Source organism: Cervus elaphus, chromosome 8 (assembly GCF_910594005.1).
Source record: "Cervus elaphus chromosome 8, mCerEla1.1, whole genome shotgun sequence".
In the NCBI taxonomy this organism is placed as follows: Eukaryota; Metazoa; Chordata; class Mammalia; order Artiodactyla; family Cervidae; genus Cervus; species Cervus elaphus.
In genome coordinates, this window is record NC_057822.1 from 11,639,316 (window position 1) to 11,665,805 (window position 26,490).

At 46.7% G+C, this 26,490-nt stretch overlaps 1 protein-coding gene across 4 annotated transcripts in view; it reads left to right on the forward strand.

Annotated features, from left to right (window-relative positions):
* Nucleotides 1-26,490, forward strand: part of PTPRU (protein tyrosine phosphatase receptor type U) — an 88,537-nt gene that overhangs the window by 25,078 nt on the left and 36,969 nt on the right. For 3 of the 4 annotated variants that reach the window (XM_043909506.1, XM_043909509.1, XM_043909507.1), the window contains exons 8-14: nucleotides 12,461-12,769; nucleotides 17,680-17,789; nucleotides 18,079-18,280; nucleotides 18,578-18,680; nucleotides 21,070-21,343; nucleotides 22,295-22,331; nucleotides 23,260-23,398. In XM_043909506.1, the coding sequence (XP_043765441.1) occupies nucleotides 12,461-12,769; nucleotides 17,680-17,789; nucleotides 18,079-18,280; nucleotides 18,578-18,680; nucleotides 21,070-21,343; nucleotides 22,295-22,331; nucleotides 23,260-23,398 (1,174 nt within the window). The remainder of the gene's footprint in view (nucleotides 1-12,460; nucleotides 12,770-17,679; nucleotides 17,790-18,078; nucleotides 18,281-18,577; nucleotides 18,681-21,069; nucleotides 21,344-22,294; nucleotides 22,332-23,259; nucleotides 23,399-26,490) is intronic. The other variant, XM_043909508.1, reaches the window with a different exon arrangement.

Here is a 26,490-nt window from a genome sequence, read left to right on the forward strand (position 1 = left end):
TCCACCACAGTCAAAAGATACCAAACAATTCAATCAGCTTAAGGATCCTTTGATTTGCTCTTTTGTATCATTGCTGTCCCTCCACTCCAACCCCCTGGGAACTGCTAATCTATTCTTCATTTCTAAAAAAAATGTTATATAGATGATAAAATCATACATTTTATATATATATATATACACACAGTATATAACCTTTTTTGTTTTTCTTTGGTAATACATGTATTTATTTACTTTATTTACATGTGTTTATTTACTTTATTTACATGTATTTATTTCTTTTTGGCTGCACTGGGTCTTCATTGTTGCACACTGTCTTTCTCTAATTGCTGCAAGCAGGGGATAATCTCTAGTTGCTGTGCAAGGGTTTCTCATGGTGGTGGTGTCTCTTGTGGTGCACAGGCTTGGTAGTTGTGGCGATTGGGCTTAGTTGCCCAGCAGAATGTGGGATCTTCCCAGACAAGAGATCAAACCTACATCTCCTGCATTGGAAGTCGGATTCTTAATCACCAGACCTCCAGACATGTCCCAGTATATAACCTTTTGAATTGCCCTTTTAATTTGGTAATAGCTTTATTGAGATATAATCACATCTCATGCAATTTGTTCATTAGAGTATATAATTCAGTGGTTTTTAATATATTCACAGAGTTGTGCAACCATCACCACAATAAATTTTAGAACATTTTCCCCTCCCCCAAAGGAAACCTTGTATCCTTTAGCAGCCCACCCCTCCCCTCATCTCCCCTTAATACTTCCAGCCCTAGAGGGCCACTAATTTACTTTTTGTCTCTATAGGTTTGCTTCTCTGGACATTTCGTATATAATGGAATCATATAATATGTAGTCTTTTGTGACTGGCTTTTTTCTTGTAGCACACTTTTTCAAGGTTTATCCATGTTGTGGCATGCTTTAGTACTTTTTATTGTTGAATAATATTCTATTGTGTAGACATATCATAATTTACTTATACATGTACCAGTTGGAAGTCATTTGCATTGTTTATACTTTTTGGTTATTATGAATGGTATTGCTATGAGTATTAATGTAGAGATTTTTGTATGGACATATGTTTTAATTTCTCCCGAGTGTATAGCATATACATATCATATGGTAGTTATGTTTAACCATTTACGAAACTGCTGGATTGCTTTCCAAAGCAGCCATTCCACTTTACATTCTCATCAGTTGTGTATGGGGGTTCCAGTTTCTCTACATATTCACTAACACTTATTATTATCTGTCATCTGATTATATCCCTCCTGGTGGATATGAAGTGGTGTCTCATTGTGATTTAGCATGTCTCTGATGGTTAATAATAATAATAATAATAATTGATAATTAATAATAATAAAAGTACTATTATAATAATAATAATATTGAACAATTTTCATGTTCTTATTGGCCATTTGTATGTCTTCTCTGTGTAAATGTCTATTCAGATCCTTTACTCATTTTTAAATTGGGTTTTTATCTTTTAATTATTGAGTTGTAAAATTTCTTTATATATTCCAGATACTAGACCCTTATCAGATATATTTGCAAATATTTTCTTCCATTCTGTGTGTTGTCTTTTAACTTTCTTGATGGTGTTCCTTGAAGCACAGAGGTTTTTAATTTTAATGAAGTTAAATTTATCTACTTTTTCTTTTGTTATTTGTACTTTTGATGTGACATCTAGAAAACCTTTGCCTAATCCAAAGTTAGGAAGATTTACTTTTATTTTTTTCTAAGAGTTTTATAGTTTTAACTCCTATATTTAGGTTCTTTACCCACTTTGAGTTAATTTTTGGATTTGGTGTGAGGTAGGAGTCCAATCTCATTCTTTTGCTTGTGGATGTCCAGTTGTCCCAGCAGCTTTTATGAAAAAGGCTTTTCTTTTCCCGTTGAATTGTCTCGGCAGTGAGATTGACTCTTTTGGTCAGTGTAGTTCCCTGGGGATTCATCCAAGTTGTATATATCAATAGTTCATTCCTTTTTAATGCCGAGTAATATCCCATGATGTGTCTATACCAGAGTTTGTTTAACCATTCATCTGTTGAATGACACCTGAACTGGTCTCAGTTTTTGGCTGTTACAAGTAAAGCTGCCATGAACATTCATGTGTAAGTTTTTGTATGAACATAATTTTTCATTTTTTTCTGGGCTAAATGCGTAACTAAGGATACAAATGATGGATCATATGGTAATTGCATACTTACTGCAGTTTTATTGAAAACTGCCAAAGTCGGTTGTATTGTTTTACATTCTCATCAGCAATATATGAGTGATCCAGTTTTCTACATCCTTGCCAGCATTTGGTGTTGTCATTATTATTTTTAAAAATTTTAGTCATTCTGAGAGGTGTGTAGTAATATCCCATCCTGGTCTTAATTTGCCTTTCTTTAATGCCTAGTGACATTAATGGGCTTCCCTTGTGGCTCAGCTGGTAAAGAGTCTGCCTGCAATGCAGGAGACCTGGGTTCGATCCCTGGGTTGGGAAGATCCCCTGGAGAATGGAAAGGCTACCCACTCCAGTATTCTGGCCTAGAGAATTCCATGGACTATATAGTCCATGGGGTTGCAAAGAGTCGGACACGATTGAGCGACTTTCACTTTCAATGCCTAGTGATGTTGAACATCTTTTCATGTGCTGTTTGCCATCTGTATATCCTCTTCATGAATTATTCGTATCTTTGTCCATTTTCTAATTGGATTATTCATCTTTTATAGTTGAGCTTTGAGAATTCTTTACACATTCTAGATACTAGTCCTTTTTTGGGTATATAGTTTGTAAATATTTTCCCCTGGCTTTTAGCTTGTCTTTTTTCTCCTCTTCACCTGGGCTTTCACGGAGCAATCATTTTTAATTTTTATGAGGGCCAGTTTATGAAAACTTCCTTCTATGAACTATGCTTTTAGTGTCAAATTTAAGAACTCCTTGCATTACCCTAGATTCCGAAGATTTTCTCCGATTCGTTTTTTAAAATAGAAGTGTTATAGTTTTACAAATAAGTCCATGATCCATTTTGAGTTAATTTTTAGATAAGCTACAGAATTTGGTTGAGGTTTATTTTTTTGCAAATGAATATTCGTGTGTTTTTAAGAGCTGATCTGAGAACCATCTAAAATACAGTTTAATGCCACACTTGGAGAGATGCTTGGGTGGTGGGTAAGAGTATTCTAGGGGAGATTACTTTCTAGCTGAGGGATCTGTGTCAGATTAACCTCTCCAAACTTTAGTCCCGTTGTTTTATAAAAGGGGGATAATAATAATGTTTACAGGGTAAATGTGAAGATTCATTCAGCACATGTTTATTAAGTGCCTATTATGTGTCAGGTACTGTTTAGTTGCTATGGATATACGACTGTGACCAAGACAGACAAAGGCCACTAGTGTATGAGTTCCTCATGCCGGAACTGCATGGAACTCACATTCTGGCAGGTAGTCGTTGTTCGGTCACCAAGTCGTGTCTGACTCTTTGTGACCCCATGGACTGCAGCACACCAGGCTTCCCTGTCTTTCACTGTCTCCCAAAGTTTGCTCAAACTCATGTCCATTGAGTTGATGATGCCATCCAACCATCTCATTCTCTGTTGCCCCCTTCTCCTCCTGTCTTCAGTCTTTCCCAGCATCAGGGTCTTTTCTAATGAATAGGTTCTTGGCATCAGGTGGCCAAAGTATTGGAGCTTCAGCTTTAGCATCAGTCCTTCAAATGAATATTCAGGGTTGATTTCCTTTAGGATGGACTGGTTGGATCTCCTTGTAGTCCAAGGGACTCTCAAGAGTCTTCTCCAACACCACAGTTGGAAGGCATCAATTCTTCAGTGCTCAGCCTTCTTTATGGTCCAACTCTCACATCCATACATGACTACTGGAAAAACCATAGCCTTGACTATATGGACCTTTGTCGGCAAAGTGATGTCTCTTCTTTTTAATATGCTGTCTAGGTTTGTCATAACTTTTCTTCCAAGGAGCAAGCATCTTTGAATTTCATGGCTGCAGTCACCATCCTCAGTGATTTTCGAGCCCAAGGAAATAAAGTTTGTCACTGTTTCCATGTTTCACCTATCTATTTGCCATGAAGTGATAGGACTGGATGCCATGATCTTAGGTTTTTGAATGTTGAGTTTTAAGCCAGTTTTTTCACTTTCCTCTTTCACTTTCATCAAGAGGCTCTTTAGTTCCTCCTCACTTTCTGAAATTAGGGTGATGTCATCTGCATATCTGAGGTTGTTGATATTTCTCCTGGCAATCTTGTTTCCAGCTTGTGATTCATCCAGCCCGACATTTCGCATGATGTACTCTGCATGTAAGTTAAATAAGCAGGGTGACAATATACAGCCATGACGTACTTCTTTCCCAATTTGGAACCAGCCTGTTTTTCCATGTCCAGTTCTAACTGTTGCTTTTTGACTTGCATACAGGTTTCTCAGAGCAGATAAGGTGGTCTGATATTCCCATCTTTATAAGAATTTTCCACAGTTTGTTGTGATTTATACAGTCAAAGGCTTTAGCGTAGTCAATGAAGCAGATGTTTTTCTGGAATTCTCTTGCTTTTTCTATGATCCAGTGGAAGTTGGCAGTTTGATCTCTGGTTCCTCTGCCTTTTATAAATCCAACTTGTACATCTGGAAATTCCGTTTCATACTGAGAGCTAGTGTGGATGATTTTGAGCATTACCTTGCTAACATGTGAAATGAGTGCACTTGTGAGGTACTTTAAACATTCTTTGGCATTGCCTTTCTTTGGGATTGGAATGAAAACTGACCTTTTCCAGTCATGTGGCCACTGCTGAGTTTTCCAAATTTGCTGGCATATTGAGTGCAGCACTTTAACAGTATAATCTTTTCAGATTTTGAGTAGCTGTACTGGAATTCTACATCTCCACTAAACTTTGTTCATAGTAATGCTTCCTAGGACCCATTTGACTTCACACTCCAGGATGTCTGGGTCTAGGTGAGTGACCCCACCTTTGTGGTTATCCACATCAAGACCTTTATTGTACAGTTCTTCTGTGTATTCTTGCCACCTCTTAATCTCTTCTGCTTCTGTTAGGTCCTTACTGTTTCTCTCCGTTATTGTGCCCATCTTTGCGTGAAATATTCACTTGGTATCTCTTAATTTTCTTGAAGAGATCTCTAGTCTTTCCCATTCCATTGTTTCCCTCTATTTCCTTGCATTGATCACTGATCTTATCTCTCCTTGCTATTCTTTGGAACTCTGCATTCAGTTGGGTATACATCTTTTCCTTTCTCCCTTGCCTTTCACTTCCCTTCTTTTTGCAGCTATTTGTAAGTCCTCCTCAGACAGTCATTTTGTCTTCTTGCATTTCTTTGTCTTTCTGGCAGGAGGAAGTAGTAAACAAGTGAAATATATAGATTGTCAGTTGATGATCAGGGTTGTGAAGAATAAAGCAGGAAGAGGGATGGGGTGTGAGGTTCGGAGAACTGTTATTTCAAAAAGGCTCAGGGACTGTTTTACTGAGAAGGTGACATTTGAGCAGAGACCTGAAGGAGGTAAGGGACAAAGCCACACACAGGAAGCTGGAGGAATTGCTGGGGGAAGGGGAGTTCTAGGCCGACCTAATAGCAGGGAATTCTGCAGTATGCCTGGCATTTGTGAGGAGGAGCAAGGAGACCAGTATAACTGTGGTCTAGTGACTGAGGGGAGCTGACAGGAGAGGAGGTCAAAGTCATACTGGGGATATGGGACCCGGAGCCATTTTACTCTGGGTGGGCTAAGGGGCCATTGCAGGTTTGGAGAGCAGGAGAGACATCACCTCCTATGTTTACAAGGATCACTTTTGTCCTTTTGTGGAGAACAGATTTTAGGAGGGCAAAGGGATCAGAGGAGAGACCAGTGAGGAGGCTACTGCAACAAGTCAGCTGGGAGATGGTGGAGGCTGGGAGCTGGGAGGAAGTGGTGGCGGTGGTGAAAAGTGGTTAGATTCTGGGTTTGTTCTGAAGGTAGAACTAGCTGCATTTGTTGATGGACTGGATATGCAGTGAGAGAGGGAAATAGAAGTCAAGGATGGCTCCAAGGTGTTTTGCTTGAGCAGCCAAAAGAATGGAGTTATCATTTACTGCAAGGGAGCAGACTGCGGAAGGAGCAGGTGTGACGGGGTGCCATAGATCAGGAGTTCTGTGTTGGAAATGTTGACTTTGAGATGCCTATTAGACGTTCAAGTGGAGATATCCATCAGGCGGATGGATTTACGAGTGTGGGGTTTAGGGAAGAGGTTTGGGCTGCAGATATAAATTTGAAAGTCGTCAGTATAGACATGGTGTAGATGATATTTAAAGCCATGAGACTGGATGAGATCTTTTATGCTGGTGGTTCTTAGTCAGGATGATTTTGTCTCCTAGGAGTCATCTGCAGTGTCTGGTTGTCACAACTGGGGGTGGGGTGCTAATGGCATCTTAGGGATAGAGGAAGCCAGAGAAGGTAATAAATGTCCTATGGTGTATAAATAGCCTCTTCAACAAAAAATTATCTAGTCTGAAATGTCAGTAATGCCAATGTTGAGAACCCCTGATTTAGTCCTTAGATTTTAGGGAATAAGTGTAGATGGAAAGTAGAGGAGCAGTGAAGCCTGGAATGTGCAACGCTTTAGTTTTGGATTAAATGCAGGTGATTGCATGTAAATGTATTAAATGCCTATGAAGCCTAGTGCCTAACACACAGTGAACACTCAGTGAATGACAACTATTATTGTTATGGTGTTTTTAACTCTTCAAAGTCAATTCTGGTCAGGTACTTGGTATGAAAGAAATCAGAGCCTGGGGTCCTCTGACCCCAGGCAGAGAGTCTCTCTTTCACTCCTGTTAGTGTACAGATGAGGGGATGGAAGCCCAGAGATGGGAAGGCACTTGCCTGTGACTACAGTAAGTTAAGAACCCAAGTTTCATGGTGATGGCTGTTGATCATTCCCGTTTTACAGATGAGAAAAGTGAAATTTCGAGATTTAGTCACTGGCCCAAATCGACACAGTGAGTCCATAGCAGAGTCAGAACCCAGGTTTGAATGTCCTGACTTCCAGTCTCATGTTGGAAACCACCACCACCACCTTACTGCCCGTAACAGCTGCAGAGCTGCCATCGTGGGCTGAGTACCCACTCTGTCCCAGGCACTGCTAAACACTTTACATGGCCTGGCTGGGACGGAAGCTGTGTAAATCAGCAGGGACCAGGCAGATAGGATCCAAACAACTCAGCCTGCTCCTCTTAATCACATGTTTCTCTTCGTTTGCATCACCACCCCCTCTTTGCTTAGGCGCCTTGACCCATAGTTGTTTTGCTGTTGGCCAGCTGTGTTGTCATCTCTTTGGGCTCCATGAAACTCCCCTCCCACAGTATTATTTACTGTAAAAACAATAATATAACACCAGTAGAAGACATTTAAAAGAAATCACTCTAAATCTCACCATCCGAGCCCAACAGCTGTTTCAGTTTTCCTGCCTCCTGCAAATCTCTGCCCATATGCCTACAGTACACATTTCACACCCTTGTCATTGGGATGTGGAAAGCGTTTTGTACTCTACTTCCTTTTCTTGGTGTTGTTACTTGTGTTATGTTGTTTATAATTGTGTTTATTGGCTGTAGGAGTCCACTGAGTGTCTCCATATGGCTGAGCTGTTTGTCTCTAGATTTTTATTATTGTGAATAATACTGTATCGAAAAACTCTGCGCTGATCATGCTATATTCCCCCCTTGAATTATTTCTTTCATGTAAGTAGTCAGAGGTGATTTAAGGAAGGGCTTTGACATATATTGCTTAAAAAAAAAATGGTTGTACTAATTTATACTGCTGCTATAAAGGGTGCTGCTATATATAAGGGTATATCTTACCCTTGTTGTTGTTTAGTCACTAAGTCATGTGTGACTCTGCGACCCCATGGACTGCAGCATTCCAGGCTTCTCTGTCCTCCACTCTCTCTCAGAGTTTGTTCAGACTCATGTCCATTGAGTTGATGATGCCCATCCAACCATCTCATCCTCTGCCACCCTTTTCTCCTGCCCTCACTCTTTCCCAGCATCAGGGTCTTTTCACATGAGTCGCCTCTTTGCATCAGGTTTGGCCAAAGTATTGAAGCTTCAGCTTCAGCATCAGTCCTTCCAATGAATATTCAGAGTTGATTTCCTTTAGGATTGACTGGTTTGATCTCCTTGCTGTCCAAGGGACCTCAAGAGTCTTCTCTAGCACCACAATTCAAAAGCATCAATTCTTTGGCACTCAGCCTTCTTTATCGTCCAACTCTCACATCCATACATGACTACTGGGAAAACCATAGCTTTGACTATATGGACTTTTGTCAGCAAAGTGATGTCTATGCTTTTTAATACACTGTGTAGGTTTGTCATGGTTTTTCTTCCAAGGAGCAAGCATCTTTTATTTTCGTGGCTGCAGTCACCATATCTCACCATTAGTGTGTACATATTAATTCATTCCTATGAGTTATAGACTCACACCATCTCATGTAACTCTCACACTGCTCTTCAAAGTAGGTGTTATTATATCTCCATTTTTCAGTCAAAGAACTTGATGTTTAAGGGGAGTTAAATCACTTGCCTGAAGTCACAGAACTAATGAGACATGGAGATAGGATTTGAACTCTGTAGTACCCAACCCCACTCCAAAGCCCCTTTCTCAAGCAGGGTTATTGAGTGCTCCTTAGCATCATTAAAATCAACACATTGGGGGCCAATTTAACAGATGTTAACTGTTAGCCTTCTTGTTTAAAAAAAAAAATGTGCATTTAGACCTTTGACCTCCGAGTGGCCTCCAGCCGTGTGGAATTCAGAGGGTTGGGGCTTTGAGGCCCCCAGGTTCTATTTTGCCAGTGTGTGCTGGCAGTCGAAGAGCCTGTGTCTGGGTGCCAGATGGTTTTTGGAAACACAGAGAGACTCATGAATTCACACCCCTCAATCAACATATCAGCCTGTAGTCAACAAACTATTTGAGCCTCTGGATCTGCCCAAATTTGTTCAGGGTGGGGAGAGAAAGAAAAACGCGCTTTCTTTTCAGAGACCCCTCTGTCTAGCAAGGGGGGAGGGGTCTAACATAGCTGTTGGAGAATGAGATATTTAAGCATGAGGGTGAAAGTTTCATTCTTCAAGTTAGAGGTTACCATTTTGTGCCATGAAAACTGTTTTGTGTTTTTTTTTTTTCCCTTTTTTCTTTTGGCCATGAGGAATCTTAGTTCCCTGACCAAGGATCAAACCTGCATCCCCTGCATTGGAAGTATGGAGTCTTAACCATTGTAATGCCAGGGAGGTCCCCTGGCAAAATGGTTTGAAAGAAACCTGAGTAGGTTGCCAATATTTAAAAATCCGGAGATTTCACACAAAAAATTGGAATTTCTGGCTTCATAAATGGGAAGATCTGGCCACACAGCCTGGAACTGAGTGGCAGCTGCTCCTTTTGGATGAGATACTTACCGTCTCGTTTGTCATAGTCCCAACCCAGCCTGTGTCACCAGTTTGCAGTTGATGGTTCGTGTCCTTGTCTGAACGCTGCAGGAAGGTGAAGCGGTGTGTTTCCACCAAACCTGGAAGGATGGTAAAGGATGTGGGGCAGGTGTTCCCGGGGGTGGGGATGAGGTGAGCGGAGCTGCAGGGAACCGAGATCCTCTCGCTAGTGAAAATAAACCCACGGCACTTGGCTTTGGTAGACATCGACACAGACATAGACATAGACACCTTGGGACAGGGCACATCGGGCAGCCAGGACCAGAGCCAGAAAGTCTCAGGAAGCAAAGACCTCTGAACAAGATGGTGGAGTGATTGCAGAATTAGTACGCAACCAAATTCACCCATTCCTTTCTAAACAGATAAGAACAATGGGTTAAAACAAAACCATATAGAAAAACATTATAGGAAAATCTCCATGGTCCAGGAACAGCAGAGAAAAGACAAGTGTGGTAAGTGGACTTGCAGTTAGCAGCCCTCAGGGTGCAGTGAGCAGGGAACCAGTCTTTTAACATTTTTGTCGGGTGAGGATTGGGTCGGCCTTGTTGTGGGGATAAGAGAGCCAGGCTCTCTGTAAGAAGTCAAGAGGTAAGCCTCACTCTCAGGTACTGATATCCCTTTGTGGCGTTCTGATGTATGACTGGAGACGGCCACTCGCCTCCGGTCCAGGGAAGGAAGGAAATTGCACTGTGCTGTCCAGCGTCTAAAGCTCTGCACCTACCCATCCACTCGCAAGTGAAGAGCAGCCTGATATTTCTCTTTGCATTGTCTTTGTAAAGAGCATCCTGAGCAAATTAGTCATATGAAAATGGTAATAGGGTCATACTTAATCATCTTAAGAGGCCAAGCAGTAGGACTTTCTTTCCTGTTCATTAAGGTGTGTCCCGATATCCTCTAACTGGGGACACTTGGCAGGTGTCACAGAAACTGCACAGTCAGGGGGCAAAACAGAAGAGGATCATTAGTAATCGTGGCTTCTTCCATCATGTTATAGATGAGGAACTTGAGGCCCAGAGATTTACTTGGGATTGCACAGCTGCTCAGAGAAGATGCAGGACTGGGGCCTGAGCCCCTGAGTAAAGAAGCCTTGATTTCTTTACTTATAAAATGGGGATAACATTCTGGTCCTATGGAATCCTCAAGAGGCTATGAAGCATAGTAATATGCACTTGCCTTGTGTTGGGTAGCTGCCTCTCCAGAGGCATTGGTGTGGTTAATTAATTTTTCAAAAGGTATCCTTTTTATTCATTTGGAGAAGGCTCTTGAGAGTCCCTTGGACTGCAAGGAGATCCAACCAGTCCATCCTAAAGGAAATCAGTACTGAATATTCATTGGAAGGACTGATGTTGAAGCTGAAACTCAAATAGTTTGGCCACCTGATGCGAAAAACTGACTCATTTGAAAAGACCCTGATGCTGGGAAAGATTGAGGGCTGGAGGAGAAGGGGACGACAGAGGATGAGATGGTTGAATGGCATCACTGACCCAGTGCACACAAGTTTGAGTAAACTCTGGGAGTTGGTGATGGACAGGGAGGCCTGGTGTGCTGCAGTCCATGGGGTCGCAAAGAGTTGGACATGACTGAGCAACTGAACTGAACTTTTATTCATTTATTATTTATTTTTAAAAATATTTTATTTATTTGGCTGTGCTGGGTCTTAGTTGCACCACGTGGGATCTTTGATCTTTGTAACAGCATGTGAAGTTCTAGTTCCCTGACCAGGGATCGAACCCGATTACCTGCATTGGGAATGCAGAGTCTTAGCCACTGGACCATCAAGAAAGTTCCCTGGTTTATTTTTATTTATTTTTAGTTTTTGGACAGTGAATTCCTCACGGGGAGGCAGAGTAGTGGTGATTAAAAGTGTGGATTCTGAAGCCGACCTGTCCAGGTTTGGATTCCAGCTTCACTACTTACTGTCTGTGTGACTGTCAGCAAGTTTACTTAATCTCTCCTGTGTGCCTCCATTTCTACATTTGGATAACAAGGCTAATAATGGCAGCTTTCTATTAGATCACAGAGAAGATTAAATGAGATAAAGCATTTTAAAGCCTCTAGAGCAATGCTTGGCACATACAAAGCCCCCAATAAATGTTTACAGCCATCATCATCATCATCTTCATAGAACAGATTGTATTTTCCTTTTTGCTTTGGCAGCCAGGGAACTCATCACATAATTTGAACCTTATATTTATAGCTCCAAGTGGGACCTAATGGCATGCATTTCTATTTTCGTAACATTCTCTGGAATTATTTAGCTATTTGGCTCTCATTTCCCCCATTATCCTGACTTCTCTGTATTATTATATTGTACATATTACAGTAAGCTGTTTTAGAACAAGTTTGGAATTAACAGAGAATGAAGAAAAATACAGCAGTTGGTTGATTCAGACTGGCTTGACTTCCTTCAGGAGGAATTTGGAATAGGAAGTGAACTATATTATTAAAAACTTATAGCTAATATTTTCGATGGCCTACTGTGTATAGGGGCTTCCCTGGTAGCTCGGTTGGTAAAGAATCTGCCTGCCATACAGGAGACCCCGGTTCAATTCCTGGGTCCGGAAGATCCCCTGGAGAAGGGAAAGGCTACCCTCTCCGGTATTCTGGAGAATACATGGACTGTACAGTCCATGGGTCACAAAGAGTCGGATACGACTGAGCCACTTTCACATTGTGTATTAGCCATCGCTACACATGCTTTGCATGTTTTACCTTAAACCTCACAGCCATCCTATGAGATCCAGCCTATTATCCCATTTTGCAGATGAGGAAACTAAGGCTCAGAGAGATAAAGTGACTTAGCCAGTGGTTGCTAGCTGCAAGTACAGAGCCAGGATTCAGATGTGGGCCTGCCTGACTCCAAAACACACTTTATTCCCTTTTTGCTGCACTAAGGGGTCTCTTGGACTCTTGGGGGCAATTGAGGATTGATAACTAGTCAGCTGCCTGATGTTTTCTCTCTCATCCTGCTTCTCCTCCCACTTCTTCTACCTTTTCTCTTCGGGTTCCCCAGAGCCCATGAGGGCCCCCAAAGGCCTGGCTTTTGCTGAGATCCAGGCCCGCCAACTGACCCTGCAGTGGGAACCGCTGGGCTACAACGTGACACGCTGCCACACCTACACCGTGTCCCTGTGCTATCACTACACCCTGGGCAGCAGCCACAACCAGACCGTCCGGGAGTGTGTGAAGATGGAGCGGGGTGTCAGCCGCTACACCATCAAGAACCTACTGCCCTACCGGAATGTCCATGTGCGGCTCGTCCTCACTAATCCCGAGGGGCGCAAAGAGGGCAAGGAAGTCACCTTCCAGACAGACGAGGACGGTAAGAGGCCTCCTGATCCCTGGTGCCCACAGACGCTACATGTCTGAGACTGAAATCGCTATAGCATATTTTTTGCTTAGGGTTAAACCGACTGTATGACAACAGAAATGATACTAATATCTATTCCTTGGAAGACTTTGGGTAAAATTGGTATAATTTCTTCCTTAAAATGTTTGGGAACACTTACCAGGGAAATCATTTCAGCCTGGAGTTTTCATTGTGGCAGGGTTTTTAATAACAATTTTAATTTTCAAAATCGATATTGGAATATTCAGACTTTCTAGTCTTTTTATCAGTTTTGGTGTACTGCCTTTTTAAGGGATTTGATCATTTCACTTAAATTGTCAAATATCTTGACATAAAGTTGGCTGTAATATTCTCTTGTTATATTTATTGAATGTCTGAAGGATCTATTGTGCCATCCCCTTTTTCATGCCTGATATTAGTAATTTGTGTCTTCTCTTTTTTTCTCATGTTTGTTCTTGGTAAGGGTATATACATTTTATTAATCTTTCCAAAAAACCAACTTTTGGCCTAGTTTATTTTTTTTTATTGTATACTTACGTTCTGTTCTATTTCTTTAAAAAAAAATGCTTTCTTTGCATTTGACCAGCTGTTCTTTTAGTTTTTTGATATGGAAGCTTGTTAGATCATTGATTTTGAGCCTTTCTTCATTTCTAATATATGCATTTAAAGCTATAAATTTCGCTCAGCCTTGCTTTAGCCTTATCCCACAAGTTTAGATATATCCTATCTTCAGTTTCATTCAGTTTAAAGTATTTTCTGATTTCTGTCATGATTCATTCTTTGACCCAAGAGTTATTTAGAATTACATTGTTTGATTTCTGACTGGGATTTCTCTAATTATCTTTTTGTTATTGATTTCTAGCTTACCCTGTAGTCAGAGTACATACTCTAATTTTGGTCTTTTGCAATTTGATCTATGCTTTATGGCCTGATATATGGTTGTGAGTGAGTGAAAGTCTTTCAGTCCGACTCTTTGCGACCCCTCGACTATACAGTCCATGGAATTCTCCAGCTCAGAATAGTGGAGTAGGTAGCCGTTCCCTTCTCCAGGGGAGCTTCCCAACTCAGGTATCGAACCTAGGTCTCCTGCATTGCAGGTGGAATCTTAACTAGCTGAGCCACCAGCGATACGTGGTTAAATTTTAGTAAATGTTCCACATCTACCTGAAAAAATGTGCATTCTGTCATTGTTGAGTGTACTGTTCCACTTATATCAAGCTAACATTCATTAATTTCAGAACGCTTTTTACATATCAATGCCCATGCACCTCACGACAACCCTATCTGGCTGTTTGCTCTTACCATTCCCATTTTGAGGTCACATCGCTAGTGGATGGGTGGCAGAGCTGGATTTCAAACCTGGCCATCTGTTTGAGAGCTGTTTTTCTTAACAGCTACATTCTAATCTCAGCACAGGTCCAAAGCCTTCCTCCAGATTGCTGTAAATCCCCAGGTACCCCTAAGCTCCTTGGTTAATAGTCTTTTTGTTTGTTTCCTCACACGTACAGTTTTCTGTCTGCACAGCAGACAACTCCTTCCTCAATTTCCAGAAAACCCCACTCACCTGAGGAAGTGTGTATGCCCTATGCCCTGCACTGATGAAGATTTGCTTGGGGTGGGAATGAAGTCCGGAGGGGTTTACCCTAAATCATTGTAAATGGAGGAGGGGAGAGAAACTTAACTTGTTTCTCCTACCTATCTGAGATTCATTGGCTGGGATCCTGTAAGTTGACTGAGCAAAGACAGATTAACAAGATAAAAATAAGATAAAAATATTTTAAAAATTGTTGCTATAAATTCTATTTATTTTTTGCTATATATTCTTGAAAATTGAAGTATGGTTAATTTGCAATATTGTGTTAGTTTTAGGCGTAAGCAAAGCGATTCAGTTTATTATATATAATAAAATAAATTTTATTAATCTTTCCAAAGATTATATAATGTATATGTGAATATGTATGTACACACATATATATATTCAGATGATTTTCCATTATAGGAAACAGGAGTTTATGAACACGTGCTTTGCACATAATAGGGAGCACTCAGTGATGAGTAACTCAAAGGGGTGGTAAGAGCTTGGGTTTATATAGCATCTTAACCAAAGAACAATGAATTTTTAGAAAAGTGACCAGACAAAGGAAAAGGACTTCAAACTTCTAGGGGCAGCAAATTAGGGGAAATGAAATGTATGGGGAAACTAATGGTGGCTGGTAAAGTTTATTAGGTAGATTCCTCTGGGCTGATAAGGGTCCAGAGGTTTCTCAGTGATTAACTTCTGTCCTACCTCGTAGAGAGGGGAGGGGGGCACCTGTGCAAATTTATGTCCTACTTTTAGGCAAATGGGGGAGGGCAGAGAATTTTTACTTGTATATGCTCCTGTATTGCCTTCTCAGTTCAACTCAAAATAATCTTTATTCCAAGTGACATATTTGGGGGTAGCATGTGTTGCTACCCTTCTCAAGTAATCTCATGTTGACTCTCAGACTGCTCCATTCTTAAAATCTGTTGACCTTTCCCCTTTCCTTCTGCAAGGTACGTTGTTGAGGCTGCTTCACCCCCACCTTGGCCAGGCCTCACTTGGCTCCTTGTTTTTCTTTCTTTTTTCTCTGTCCCTCTTCTCCTGCCTCTCTTTAATATTAATTATTTAATATTTTATACTTTTCACTTAAGTATTAGTATAATACTTACGGGGAGTGTGCTTAAGTGGTCAGCTCAACTTGGCATTCTCCTAGACTGCACCCATCAGGATAACCCACACCCAGATCAAGAAAAAGCATTACCAGCAGCCCAGAAGTCCCCTTCATGCACCCTGCCACTCACAGCTCCCAAAGGTAATTGTTATCCTGACCTGTAATGCCATAGACTAATTTCTGCTTGGTTTTGAACATTATATCAGTGGAATCATATAGTGTATATTCTTTTTTTTTTTAAATACATATAGCTGATTCACTTTGCTATACAGTACAAACTAATACAACATTGTAAAGCAACTATACTCCAATAAAAATTAATTTTAAAAAAAGAAAGCCATTTTAGAAACTCTGTAACTTGGAGGATAAAACTACCCCTGTTTTCAGGACACCTGTTGTATATAATAACCTAAACCATGATATGTTCACATCGCAACCCTTGTGGTTCTACCCAGACTAAATTAAAACATTATACATTCAAAAAACAAAAAAACAAATGAAGCTGCTATGAACATTGGCATGCTGGTTCAAATGGACTAAGTTTTTGTTTACTTGGGAAAATACCTTTGAGTGGGAGTGTTGTGTTGTGTGTAAGTGTATGTTGAACTTGACAAGAGATTGCCAAACTGATTTCCAAAGTGGCCATACATTTGCACCCCCATCTGTGAAAGACAGGGAAGCCTGGCGTGCTGCAGTCCATGGGGTCGCAAAGAGTCAGACACGGCTGAGTGACCGAACAACAGCAACATCAGAGTGCTCCAGGGGCTCAGAATTCTCTCCAGTAGGAGGTGTTGTCAGCATTGGGAGCTTAGTCCTTCCGATAGGTCTGCAGTGGTGGTTTTACGTTTTCTGGATCAGTGTATATTCTTTTTATGACTGGCTTCTCTGTCTCAGCTTTATGCTTGAGAGATTCAGCCAAGTTGTGTGTACAGTTCTAGAGAATTTATTCTTATTGCTGAATAATCCATTATGTGAATATTTATTCATCCTATTTACTATTGTTAGGCATTTGGGTTGCTTTCAACTATTTTACATCAGAGAAGGAAAAGTCAACCCACTCGAGTGTTCTTGCCTGGAGAATCCCAGGGACAGAGGAGCCTGGTGGGCTGCTGTCTGTGGGGTCGCACAGGGTCGGACATGACTGAAGCAACTTAGTGGCAGCAACTATTTTAAATTGTGCTGCAAATAAAATTCTTGTAGATTCTTTTTTTTTTTTTTTTGGTAGATCTACACATTTTTGATGGATTTCAAGCCTAGGAGTGGAATGGCTAGGGTTTGTGTTCATAATAAGGAGATATATCCAGTTTTCCCAAGTGGTTGTGTCAAATTACACTCCCACTAGCAGTGTGTGAAAATTTCAGTTGCTCTCCATCCTCACCAACACTTGGAATTGTCTTTTTCCTTTTAACATTTTGGTGGGTAAATAGTGGAATTGCCTGGTTAACTTCATTTTAACACAAGGCACTTGAGCTGTTATCTTGGTTTCTGCTTTCCCCTATCTTAGTTCAGCTTCCCCACAAACGTTTATCAAAGTGTTTTCCCAAGCAAAGAAGGCCATTGTCTTCCTAGAGGAAATTCCTTGAGCCAGCTGTGAAGGTGATACCTTAAAACAAAAACAAAACAAAACTGTATCTGAAAGGGCTTCTGCTGAAATGTTGACAGTGTTTATCTCTGGGTGATGGAACTGTTGGTACCATTAATTTTCTTTATGCTTATTTTGATTTTCTATATTGAACATATTGTCTGTGTAATTAGTAATTTTCAGACAAGAAAACATCTCCACCCATAATCCTGCCACTGTAAGGCGATTGTTTTTATTTTTCTGGCAAATGTCTATATTTTCTGAGAACCACTCAGCTGGAACAAAATAGGAGCATTCATTCTTCTCTGTGAAATGCCTCCTGCACAGTGATGGAAATGCCAGCTGCCCTTTTCGAGTGCTCAGACGTAGGCCGAACCATATGAGGGTGCTGATAGGTATTTGCCTTGGGGCTTTATGTACATCACATCATTTAATTCCGGTGGAGGAGGTGTTGTTATCATCCCCATCTCACAGATGAAGAAGCCAAGGCTCAGAGAGGCTGAGTGGTCCAAGTGTCCCAGCTACGAAATGGCAAGGCTGGAACCTGAACCCAGGTATCTGGTTCCAAAGCTTGCTTTTCCCTGCCCCGTGTCACCTCTCCTTCGCAGTGCCTGGCGGGATCGCGGCTGAGTCCCTGACCTTCACTCCGCTGGAGGACATGATCTTCCTCAAGTGGGAGGAGCCCCAGGAGCCCAATGGCCTCATCACTCAGTATGAGGTGGGTGGGCCCCTGGTGGGAGGTGGGCCCACAGGTTGGAGAGGGAAGTGTGTGGGGTGGGAGAACAGAGGTGATCATTGGAGTTCCTTTAACTGTGGCTGGGGTCCATTCCCTGTGGGTAATGGGGGACCTGAAGGCAGAGGTGCCCAGAGGCCTGAACTAAGGGGCACCCACGGTCCTCCCAAGCCTCCCCCTTTACCCAACCGTTTCCCTGGCTCACCTGAACCATGATGGGTGGGAGGCTACTTCCCCATCCCTGAGCCTGCCTGCTTGCCCATTCTGCCCCTAGATCAGCTACCAGAGTGTTGAGTCGTCAGACCCGGCGGTGAACGTGCCGGGCCCACGGCGTACCATCTCCAAGCTCCGCAACGAGACCTACCACGTCTTCTCCAACCTGCACCCGGGCACCACCTACCTGTTCTCGGTGCGGGCCCGCACGGGCAAAGGCTTTGGCCAGGCGGCGCTCACCGAGATCACCACCAACATCTCAGGTGCGCCCTGCCTGACCTAGCCTGGCCCCTGTGGGGAGGCCCAGAGTCCCCTGGGCACAGAGGTGGGGCTTCCTGGGGGTGGCGATGGAGGACTCCCGCTGAGATAAATGTACCATTTAGAGGGTGAGTCAGGGAGGATTAACTCAGAGGGTTCCGGCGATGGTCGGTGGAATCCGAGGGCTGGAGGCAGAGGCTGAAGGGGAAGCGGTCTGGGGGCAGAGGTGAAGGAGCCCGGAGGCCTGGCCTTCCTGGAGCAGCGGCCGGGCTCCGGGCTTATGTCCTCGTCCCGTCCCGCAGCGCCCAGCTTTGATTATGCTGACATGCCGTCGCCGCTGGGCGAGTCTGAGAACACCATCACCGTGCTGCTGAGGCCGGCGCAGGGCCGCGGGGCGCCCATCAGGTGGGCATGCGTGTGACGGAGAGGCGGGAGGTCAGGGCGGTGAAGGAGAGGCCCGTCCTCTGACCCAGAACCCCCACCCAGGCCCGCTCACCCTTGTCTTCCCTCAGCCTCCCGCTCAGGGTTCAGAGTGTCGGGAGGAGGACGTTCTGTGATCCTGGGCAGGTGGCAGGCCTGCAGTCACTCCCCTCTGAGGCCGTGGGCTGTCTGGTGGTGACTGTCATGAGATCTTGAACAGGAGATTGTTCGGACCTCTCCAGAGGGCCTACCTCTGACACCTTGGGGCCTTATTTCTCCCCAGCTTTTCCCTTGGGGGTTCCTGTCAAGGGAGACATAGGGATGAGCCTTCTGGAAGGCTAGGACATCTGGCCACATGGGGTCATCTCTCCGGAGTGGCCAAGAGCTTGGCTTCCCTACTTCTTTGCAGAGAAAGCTGATGCTTCAGTGACTTTCTGTTGGGGAGAAGGTGCTGGAGATAAGATGGGGTGTGTGTGTGTGTGTGTGTGTGTGTGTGTGTGTGTGTGAGATGTGTGTATATATGAGAGAGTGTTTGTGCAAGGTGTGCACACACTTCCTGTCGGCCAGACGTCATCTTAGGGACTTTACCTGCATGAGTCATTTGATCCTCATGACAGCCAGTGGAGTGGGTAACAGCACCCTTATTTTCCGCATCAGGAAGCAGGCTTAGAGAGCCTGAATAACGTGCGCCCGAGGCCACACGGCTGGTAAGCGATAGCGCTGGGATTTGAAAGCCTGGTCTGTCTGTACAGCCTGTACCTTTCCTTGAAGTCATGGAGCCTCCCTGGCCCTCTGGTTCCCCCTCTCCTTCCCATAAAGGCTTAGGCACTGGGAGAGGGTGACAGCCTACATTTGGCCATGAGAGAGTCCTACTGAGACCCCCCAAAAAGGCAGGGGGTTCCCCAGGTACTCTCGACACTCCCTCACTTCCTCACTCCTCCCGCTTTCACTTTTTCCTCCTGCTTTGCCTCCCTATATTTGCTATTGCACAGTCTGATTTGGGCTGATTCCCGGACCCTAAGGAGAGCTGCAAGAAGTCTGCACAGCTCAGGGGAATTTGGCATTTTGCAGGAGGCTTAGGACCCTGGTGCCTCTGAATTGGGAGGAGTTGGGAAACCCAGCACCTTCTCCTTTCCTTGTCCCCCTGGGGGATCCTTTGAGCAGGCCTGGTCAGCAACTCACGCAAGCCTGGGTTGGGGCGAGGGGTGGACAGTGTGAGGTGGAGAGGCCTGATGACTGTGTGACCTTGGACATGTCCCTTCACCTCTCTGAGCCTCCCTTTCCTTTGTGCCTTTTGGGGATTGTCCCAGATCAAGATGTGGTTTGTTCATGGTTCATGATTATTAGCATCTCCTGGTGGGACTTGGGGTCAGGGGAGGCCTGACCTCGGCCTGGGAAATGGATATTGAGGGGGCCTGGGCTGGCTAATGATGAGATGAACCTGTCTGGCCTAAATCCTAGGGTACTGTGGTGATTCCCTCCTAACTTGGGAGCTCAAAAGATACAGCTGGAGAGCAAGGAAAAGGCATTTCTACTTTCCCAGAGTGCAGGCTGTCATTGTCAGTATGGGGTGTCACACGCCAAGACGTGACCGAGGCTGGGAGTGGAAAGATTTAAATTTGTTAGCATTCATTTATTTACTCTTGGCTTTGTTCCACGGAGGATTTGGAGGAGCTCGCAGCACAAGGCCATTCAGTATAGTGATGAAAATAAATAGAAACACACGAGATGGGATCAGGAGACAGAGACCAGGGAACACAAATCAGCCATCAGGCCTGGGAGATGGCAGGCTCAGAGTTGCAGACCCAGGGCTGCCTCCGGGTTGGGAGGGTGTTCGAGATGTAGGTTTAGTGTGACCTCGTTTGCCTGCTCAGTGACTGGCTCCCCTGCTGGAGGCCAGTTCCAGGAAGCCCAGAGCCCCAAATGCCCAGCACAGGACTCATGTCTGAGCTCAGTAAAAACTTTCTGGGTGAATGAATGCATTGTGTCTTACTCAAATTTACTGAGGCTTAGAGGGAGCAGTTGGGAACCTGGCTGGAGCCAGGGGCTTGAGGTTCCCAGGCTCTGGGAATCAGGGTGCAGCTTCAGGGCTTGGTTGGCTTGAGCAGGGCCTGTGTACTTTCAGCCTTAGTTACAGTAATAACAGCTGCCAGGCACTGGCTGCTCTTTCCTCACCTCTATCTTATGGAGCTGGCCTGTAATCACTCCCATTTTACAGAGGAGAAAACTGAGGCCCAAGGAGCAAAAGTGACTTGCCCAGCTGAGATGAGTGCTGTCCTGGGCCTGACCCCAAAGCCCGCGCCCGTAGTCACCAGATGGCTCTCCCTGTCCTCTGGTCACTGTGACCACTGCGCTGTCCCCTCCCCATGTCCAGTGTGTACCAGGTGATTGTGGAGGAGGAGCGGCCGCGGAGACTCCGGCGGGAGCCTGGCGGCCAGGACTGCTTCCCGGTGCCACTGACCTTCGATGCGGCGCTCGCCCGGGGCCTGGTGCACTACTTCGGGGCCGAACTGGCGGCCAGCAGTCTGCCTGAGGCCATGCCCTTCACCGTGGGTGACAACCAGACCTACCGTGGCTTCTGGAACCCACCGCTTGAGCCCAGGAAGGCCTATCTCATCTACTTCCAGGCAGCAAGCCACCTGAAGGGGGTGAGGGGCCGGCCGGGGTCGTGGTGGGGGCGGTCCTGGTGAGGGAGCAGGCTGCTGCAGAGGCTGGAGACAATGCCCCATCCTCCACCCCTCCACCCTTCGCCTCCCACCAGCCGTATTCCCCACCTCCTTCCCCACCCAGGAGAAGGAGGCCTTCTGTAGCCCTGTCCACCTCCGCCCACCCATCTGAGCCCCTCCCTCCTAACCCCAGACACCTTGTCTCCAGTACTAACCCTTTCTGGGGGGCTTCTTCCCTGGTGGCTCAGATAGTAAAAGATTTGCCTCTGATGCAGGAGACTCGAGTTTGATCTCTTGGGTCAGGGAGATCCCCTGGAGAAGGGCATGGCAACCCACTCCAGTATTCCTGCCTGGAGAATCCCAGAGATGACGGAGGACCCTGGTGGGCTTTTCCCAGACTCATTGCTATCCAAGCTCCCAGTCTGGTTCCTGCCGCCTCCTGAGGCCCTGGTCTTCCATCTCAGGCTCCTCTGTCTCTAGAGGGTGTCCTTCTCCTCTTCTCGCCTTCACCTGACCTTGAAGCCTAGGACTCGCCTCCTCCCTGAAGCCCCGCCCTTCTCCAGGCTCCTCCCTCCTCGGATCCCTCCTTTCCAGGGTGCCCCCTGGGCAAGCGGACCCCTGGACCTAAGCTCTACCCTCATTTCTGAGCACCTCCTCTTTACCTGCTCCTTGTGCTGTTTTTTTTTTTTTCTTCCTGTTTCCACCCATCTCATTCCACTTTCCTAAGGCATTGTCCTATTTGTAGGCTCCTCCCCTTCTTGGCCCCTCCGTCCCTAGTTCCCCCTCCACCCTTCTGCTGGTGGGGTGTGTTTAGTTACAGTTCACACCAGAAACGCCCTGACCAGGGCCAAGACAGCCTGTCTAAGGTTGCCTCTGGGGAGGGTCAGGTCCTGGCAGCAGCGGTGCTGAGACCCGCCCCATCTGTGCCTCCAGGAGACCCGGCTGAATTGCATCCGCCTCGCCCGGAAGGGTAAGTCCCCCTGGGTTCAGTCCTTCAGCCGCGGGTTTCTTACTTGCTGGGCTCTGGGGCGGTGGGCGCTGGGCACTCAGGCCTGTGGGGGCAGAGGAGGGAGTTCTGGCAGACTGGGGGGGCCAGGAAACATTTCCCTTCTTGGGCCCTATGTGCCCTATCTCCAGGGTTCCTTCTCCCAGCCTGGGCAGTAGGGACACACACCCTCACACCACCATGGCAGAGGGTGAGCCATTGGGGTCGGGAATGGGGTGGTGGGTACTGGACCCTGGTCCTGGAGTCTGTATCTGCCCCCTTTCCTGTGGGGAGGAGAAGGGGGACAGCATAGACCCTGCAGTGTCGGGATTGACGCTGCTCCCAGATGGGGAATGTGGGTGGTTCCCAGTCCTGAGATGCCCTAACCGAGCCCTCGATACATAATTCTCTCCCCTTGTTGCCTCCCAGGAGGGCGGGGGGCCTGGATCTGAAGGCCCCACACACATCCTCCATCCCCTATCCATCCACTGAAGGATGGGGAGGACTTGAGGCAGGAGAGAGGGCATCGCAGTGGGCACCAGCCTCCTGTGCCTGCTGCGTTGTTCTGATGAGAAGCTGTTCCAGATAGGGGTACAGGGCACGTAAGGCCTCTGACTGGGGGATGTGGAAGGTGGGAGGGACGGTGAGAGATGGGTCTGATTGACTGAAAGGCCGGACATGTGCTGAGGATGACGGGCAGATGTTTTTGTGCACCTGTTTGTGCAGCCTGGTTTATTCCTTGGGGCTTCAGTTCAGTCGCTGAGTCGTGTCTGACTCTTTGTGACCCCCATGGACTGCAGCACGCCAGGCTTCCCTGTCCATCACCAACTTCCAGAGTTTGGACCTTTGCAAGCAGGGGGAAAGGTGGTCCCCGCATCCCCTCTGATCCTCTGTCCTGTGTTGTTCTCCCCAGCCGCCTGCAAGGAAAGCAAACAGCCCTTGGAGGTGTCCCAGAGGTCGGAGGAGATGGGACTCATCCTGGGCATCTGTGCAGGGGGCCTTGCTGTCCTCATCCTCCTGCTGGGGGCCATTATTATTATCATCCGAAAGGGGTGAGTGAGGCCAGTGCCCTGGTCCACCCGGGCCTTCTGCCTGTCTGAGGCCTGGTGAGCAGAGAGGAGGCAGAGGGCTGGTCGGGCAGCCGCCTGGAGGGCGTGTGGAGGGCTGCCAACCTGGGCATCAGGCCTGTGGATCAACCCAAGCCGGTGAGGGGAAGCCCGAGACTCTGCACATGGAGCTGCCCCGGAGTGGCTTGGCTGGAGCCCAGGTCTGGCCGGTGCCAGGTGCCCCTGTCCAGGGAAGGGCCCTCAGTGCCCGCTGCCAAGGAGCGGTGCTGGGAGTAGGCCCCACCCGCCTGTGCCCGCTGGGCTGTTCTGATGGGGATGGTGGGGAGGTAACCTGACTTGGCATCCTCAGTGCACGAGATCTTCTGCCGTCGCGTCTGCCCTAACCCCGGGGTTGGCGTGTTGACCCTGAGCAGTGGGGAGGGTGGGGCTCACTCCCCTTCACACCGAGGGCCCTGAGCAGCAGCTCTTCCCAGGCTCCATCTTCGCTTGGGCTCAGCTTGCCCTGGACTCTGTTACTGTTGATCCCTGAGGCATCCTCCTGGGCCCATGACTCAGAGGAGACCTCCCTTCCTGCCCTTGCCATCTCCCAGGCCTCAAAGGTCCAGCCTGGTGTTTGTGTGGGAGGCACTTTCGGGTACATTTCACAGTGGGCGGAGTGAATCCCAGCCTATCTTAGTTAGAACCTAGAACTTAAAACGGTTTCGGAATTTTAGAAATCCAGGATGTGAGATTCTGAGAATCTCCAAGTTTAGAACTGTGGAGGCTCAGAGCCTGGAAACTGAGAGCTGCCATTGTAGTTCAAGATGTCTAACCTAGTGGTTTTCCCGTCTTCCAAAAGCAGCAGAACCTACCTTCAAAACACCAGATAAACCCCTCCTGGGAGCCCAGTACATGGAGCACTAAAGACTGAGTCTCGGTTTGGAGCTCGGTGGGCTTCTGAGACCCCTGTGCTCTCCCTCCCCGCCCCACCTCATTCCCTACCAGGCAGCCCCAGGACATTGTGGTCCAAGCCCCTTAGTTGAGGGATGGAGATGCTGAGGCCCAGAGAGGGCAGAGACCTGCCCAAGGTCACTTGGGAGCCAGAGGCAGAGCCTGCTCCGCCCTCTTCCCTCCTGGGCTCTGGCTTCTGTAGCCCTTGCTGCTGCCAAGCTGGGCACACGTGGGTGGGTTGGCTCTGGGTCTCTGGGCTGTCGGGAGCAGATAAGCAGGATCCAGGGAGATAAGGGAGAGCTGGGCAGGGCCCCCCTTGCCTGAGGCCAGGCACCAGCAGGAGTGAGACTCTCCCCGAGAGTCTCGGGGTGGGGGCATGCCAGCAGTGGGGTGCTGGGATGGTTTGTTCAGGGCATCAGGCTCTGATTGTTCCCTGTGAAGCTTCCTGAGGCAAAATCGTTTAAACTATCATTTAATGAGTATTACACTGTGCCAAGAGCTCTCCACACATCACCCATTAGAACCATAGTTACTGATCACCTACTGTGTATCAAGCACTGTTCCGGCACTTGGGAGACATCAGGGAATTTTTCCTTCCTGGGGGGGTGGTTCCTGACCCACAAAGCAGATCTAAGTTCCTTTTCACAGGTTGGGAAACTATTATTAAGTGACTCGCCCATGTCACTTTAAGTAGCAGGTCCTGACTGGACCCAGGCTTGACTGCAAAGCTCATCCTCCTTACAGCCGGGCATGTGAAGGGCCTCACCATGGCTGGCACATAGTAGGTTCCTGTAGGGGGTGAGGCCCTGGGGGGTGGGGAGTGGCACAGATAAAGGGCTGTAAGGGAGGGGTCAGATTTGGGGGCTTGCGGGTGGTATTTGAGTCTCTCCAGATCTACTCTTGAGAGAAGACTAGCAAAGTCAGGAAAGGCATCCACCCCAGCAAAGAGAGTGCCAGGCCCAGGAGAGGATGGATGGGTCAGAGATGCTGCCAGGGCCTCCCTCACTGGGAAACTCTCCACTTCATGCAGCTGCTACTGGAAGCCTCTAGGATCCCTTCCCCGTAGCCACCTGCCCCCGCCCTATTCCTTCTTAGATCCTCTAAAAGCCTTTCAGTTCCCTTCTGTAGCCCCTTGCTGCTTTCCCCCGAGTCCTACCTGGCCTTCCAGGTTCACTGTGCTCCCGAGGGCTCCCTCAGTCTGCACCACGGGTGCCATGGGGCAGAGCAGCTCTGGCAGGGATGGGGGTGTTCAGATCAACCCGGGGTGTGGATGAAATGGACAGATTGGGAGGTTGCTGAGGGCAGGCAGCCCCCAGGGAGCCCCCGTGGACCCACGCACCCTATTGGAGGAAGGAGGCGCCTGGGGTGGGGAGGAGGTGGCAGGGAGCGGGTCTCAGCTCCTTTATCCTGCCCCCTGGAGAGTGAGGCTGGATGCACCTGCCCCTGGGACCTCCGGGGTGCCCCAGGCTGTTTGGATCCTTTGGTTCTGCTTCCAGAGACCCTCCCCACTTCCCTTTGCGGCACCTCCCCCGCCCTGCCCACCCCACCCTGCACTTCACTCACACATTCGCAGGCTTTTCTGTGTTTCTCTTCTCTGCTGGACTGAGAACTGCATGAGGGCAGAGGAAGTTCTGTCTCGTTGCCTGTGTGTCCCCCGGGTCCTCTGTGTATGACTTATGGATGACTCGGGTCCTCCCGAGCCCGCGCCCCCAGCAAGCAGAGGGGGCAGGGAAGGGCTGGGTGCATGCTTGCTGTCGGGGAGGGGATTATTTTTAACCTCACTTGTTTAGAGGAGAAAATGGAAGCTCATAGAGGTGGAGTTCTTTTAGTTATTTTTCTCCATTTATTGATTACTCAGTTCAATAAAATCTGTGTCGAGGGAATACATATTCCCTGGGCACTGTCCGGGGCCCTGGGGATCCAGCAGTGGGCAGAAGCAACCAGGATGGTGTCCTCTTGTGCTTTATGCCTATGGGTGGGGAGCCTGGCATTAACTAAAAAAAGCACAAATGCATAATTACAAATTGTGAAAAGACCAGGGTGAAGGCATAGACAGAGAGTAAAGGGGGAACTAATGTAGTTGGTGACTGTGGGGGAGTCCTTAGGATCGGCCCTTTTGAAGTTATGACAGTTCAGCTGAGACCAGA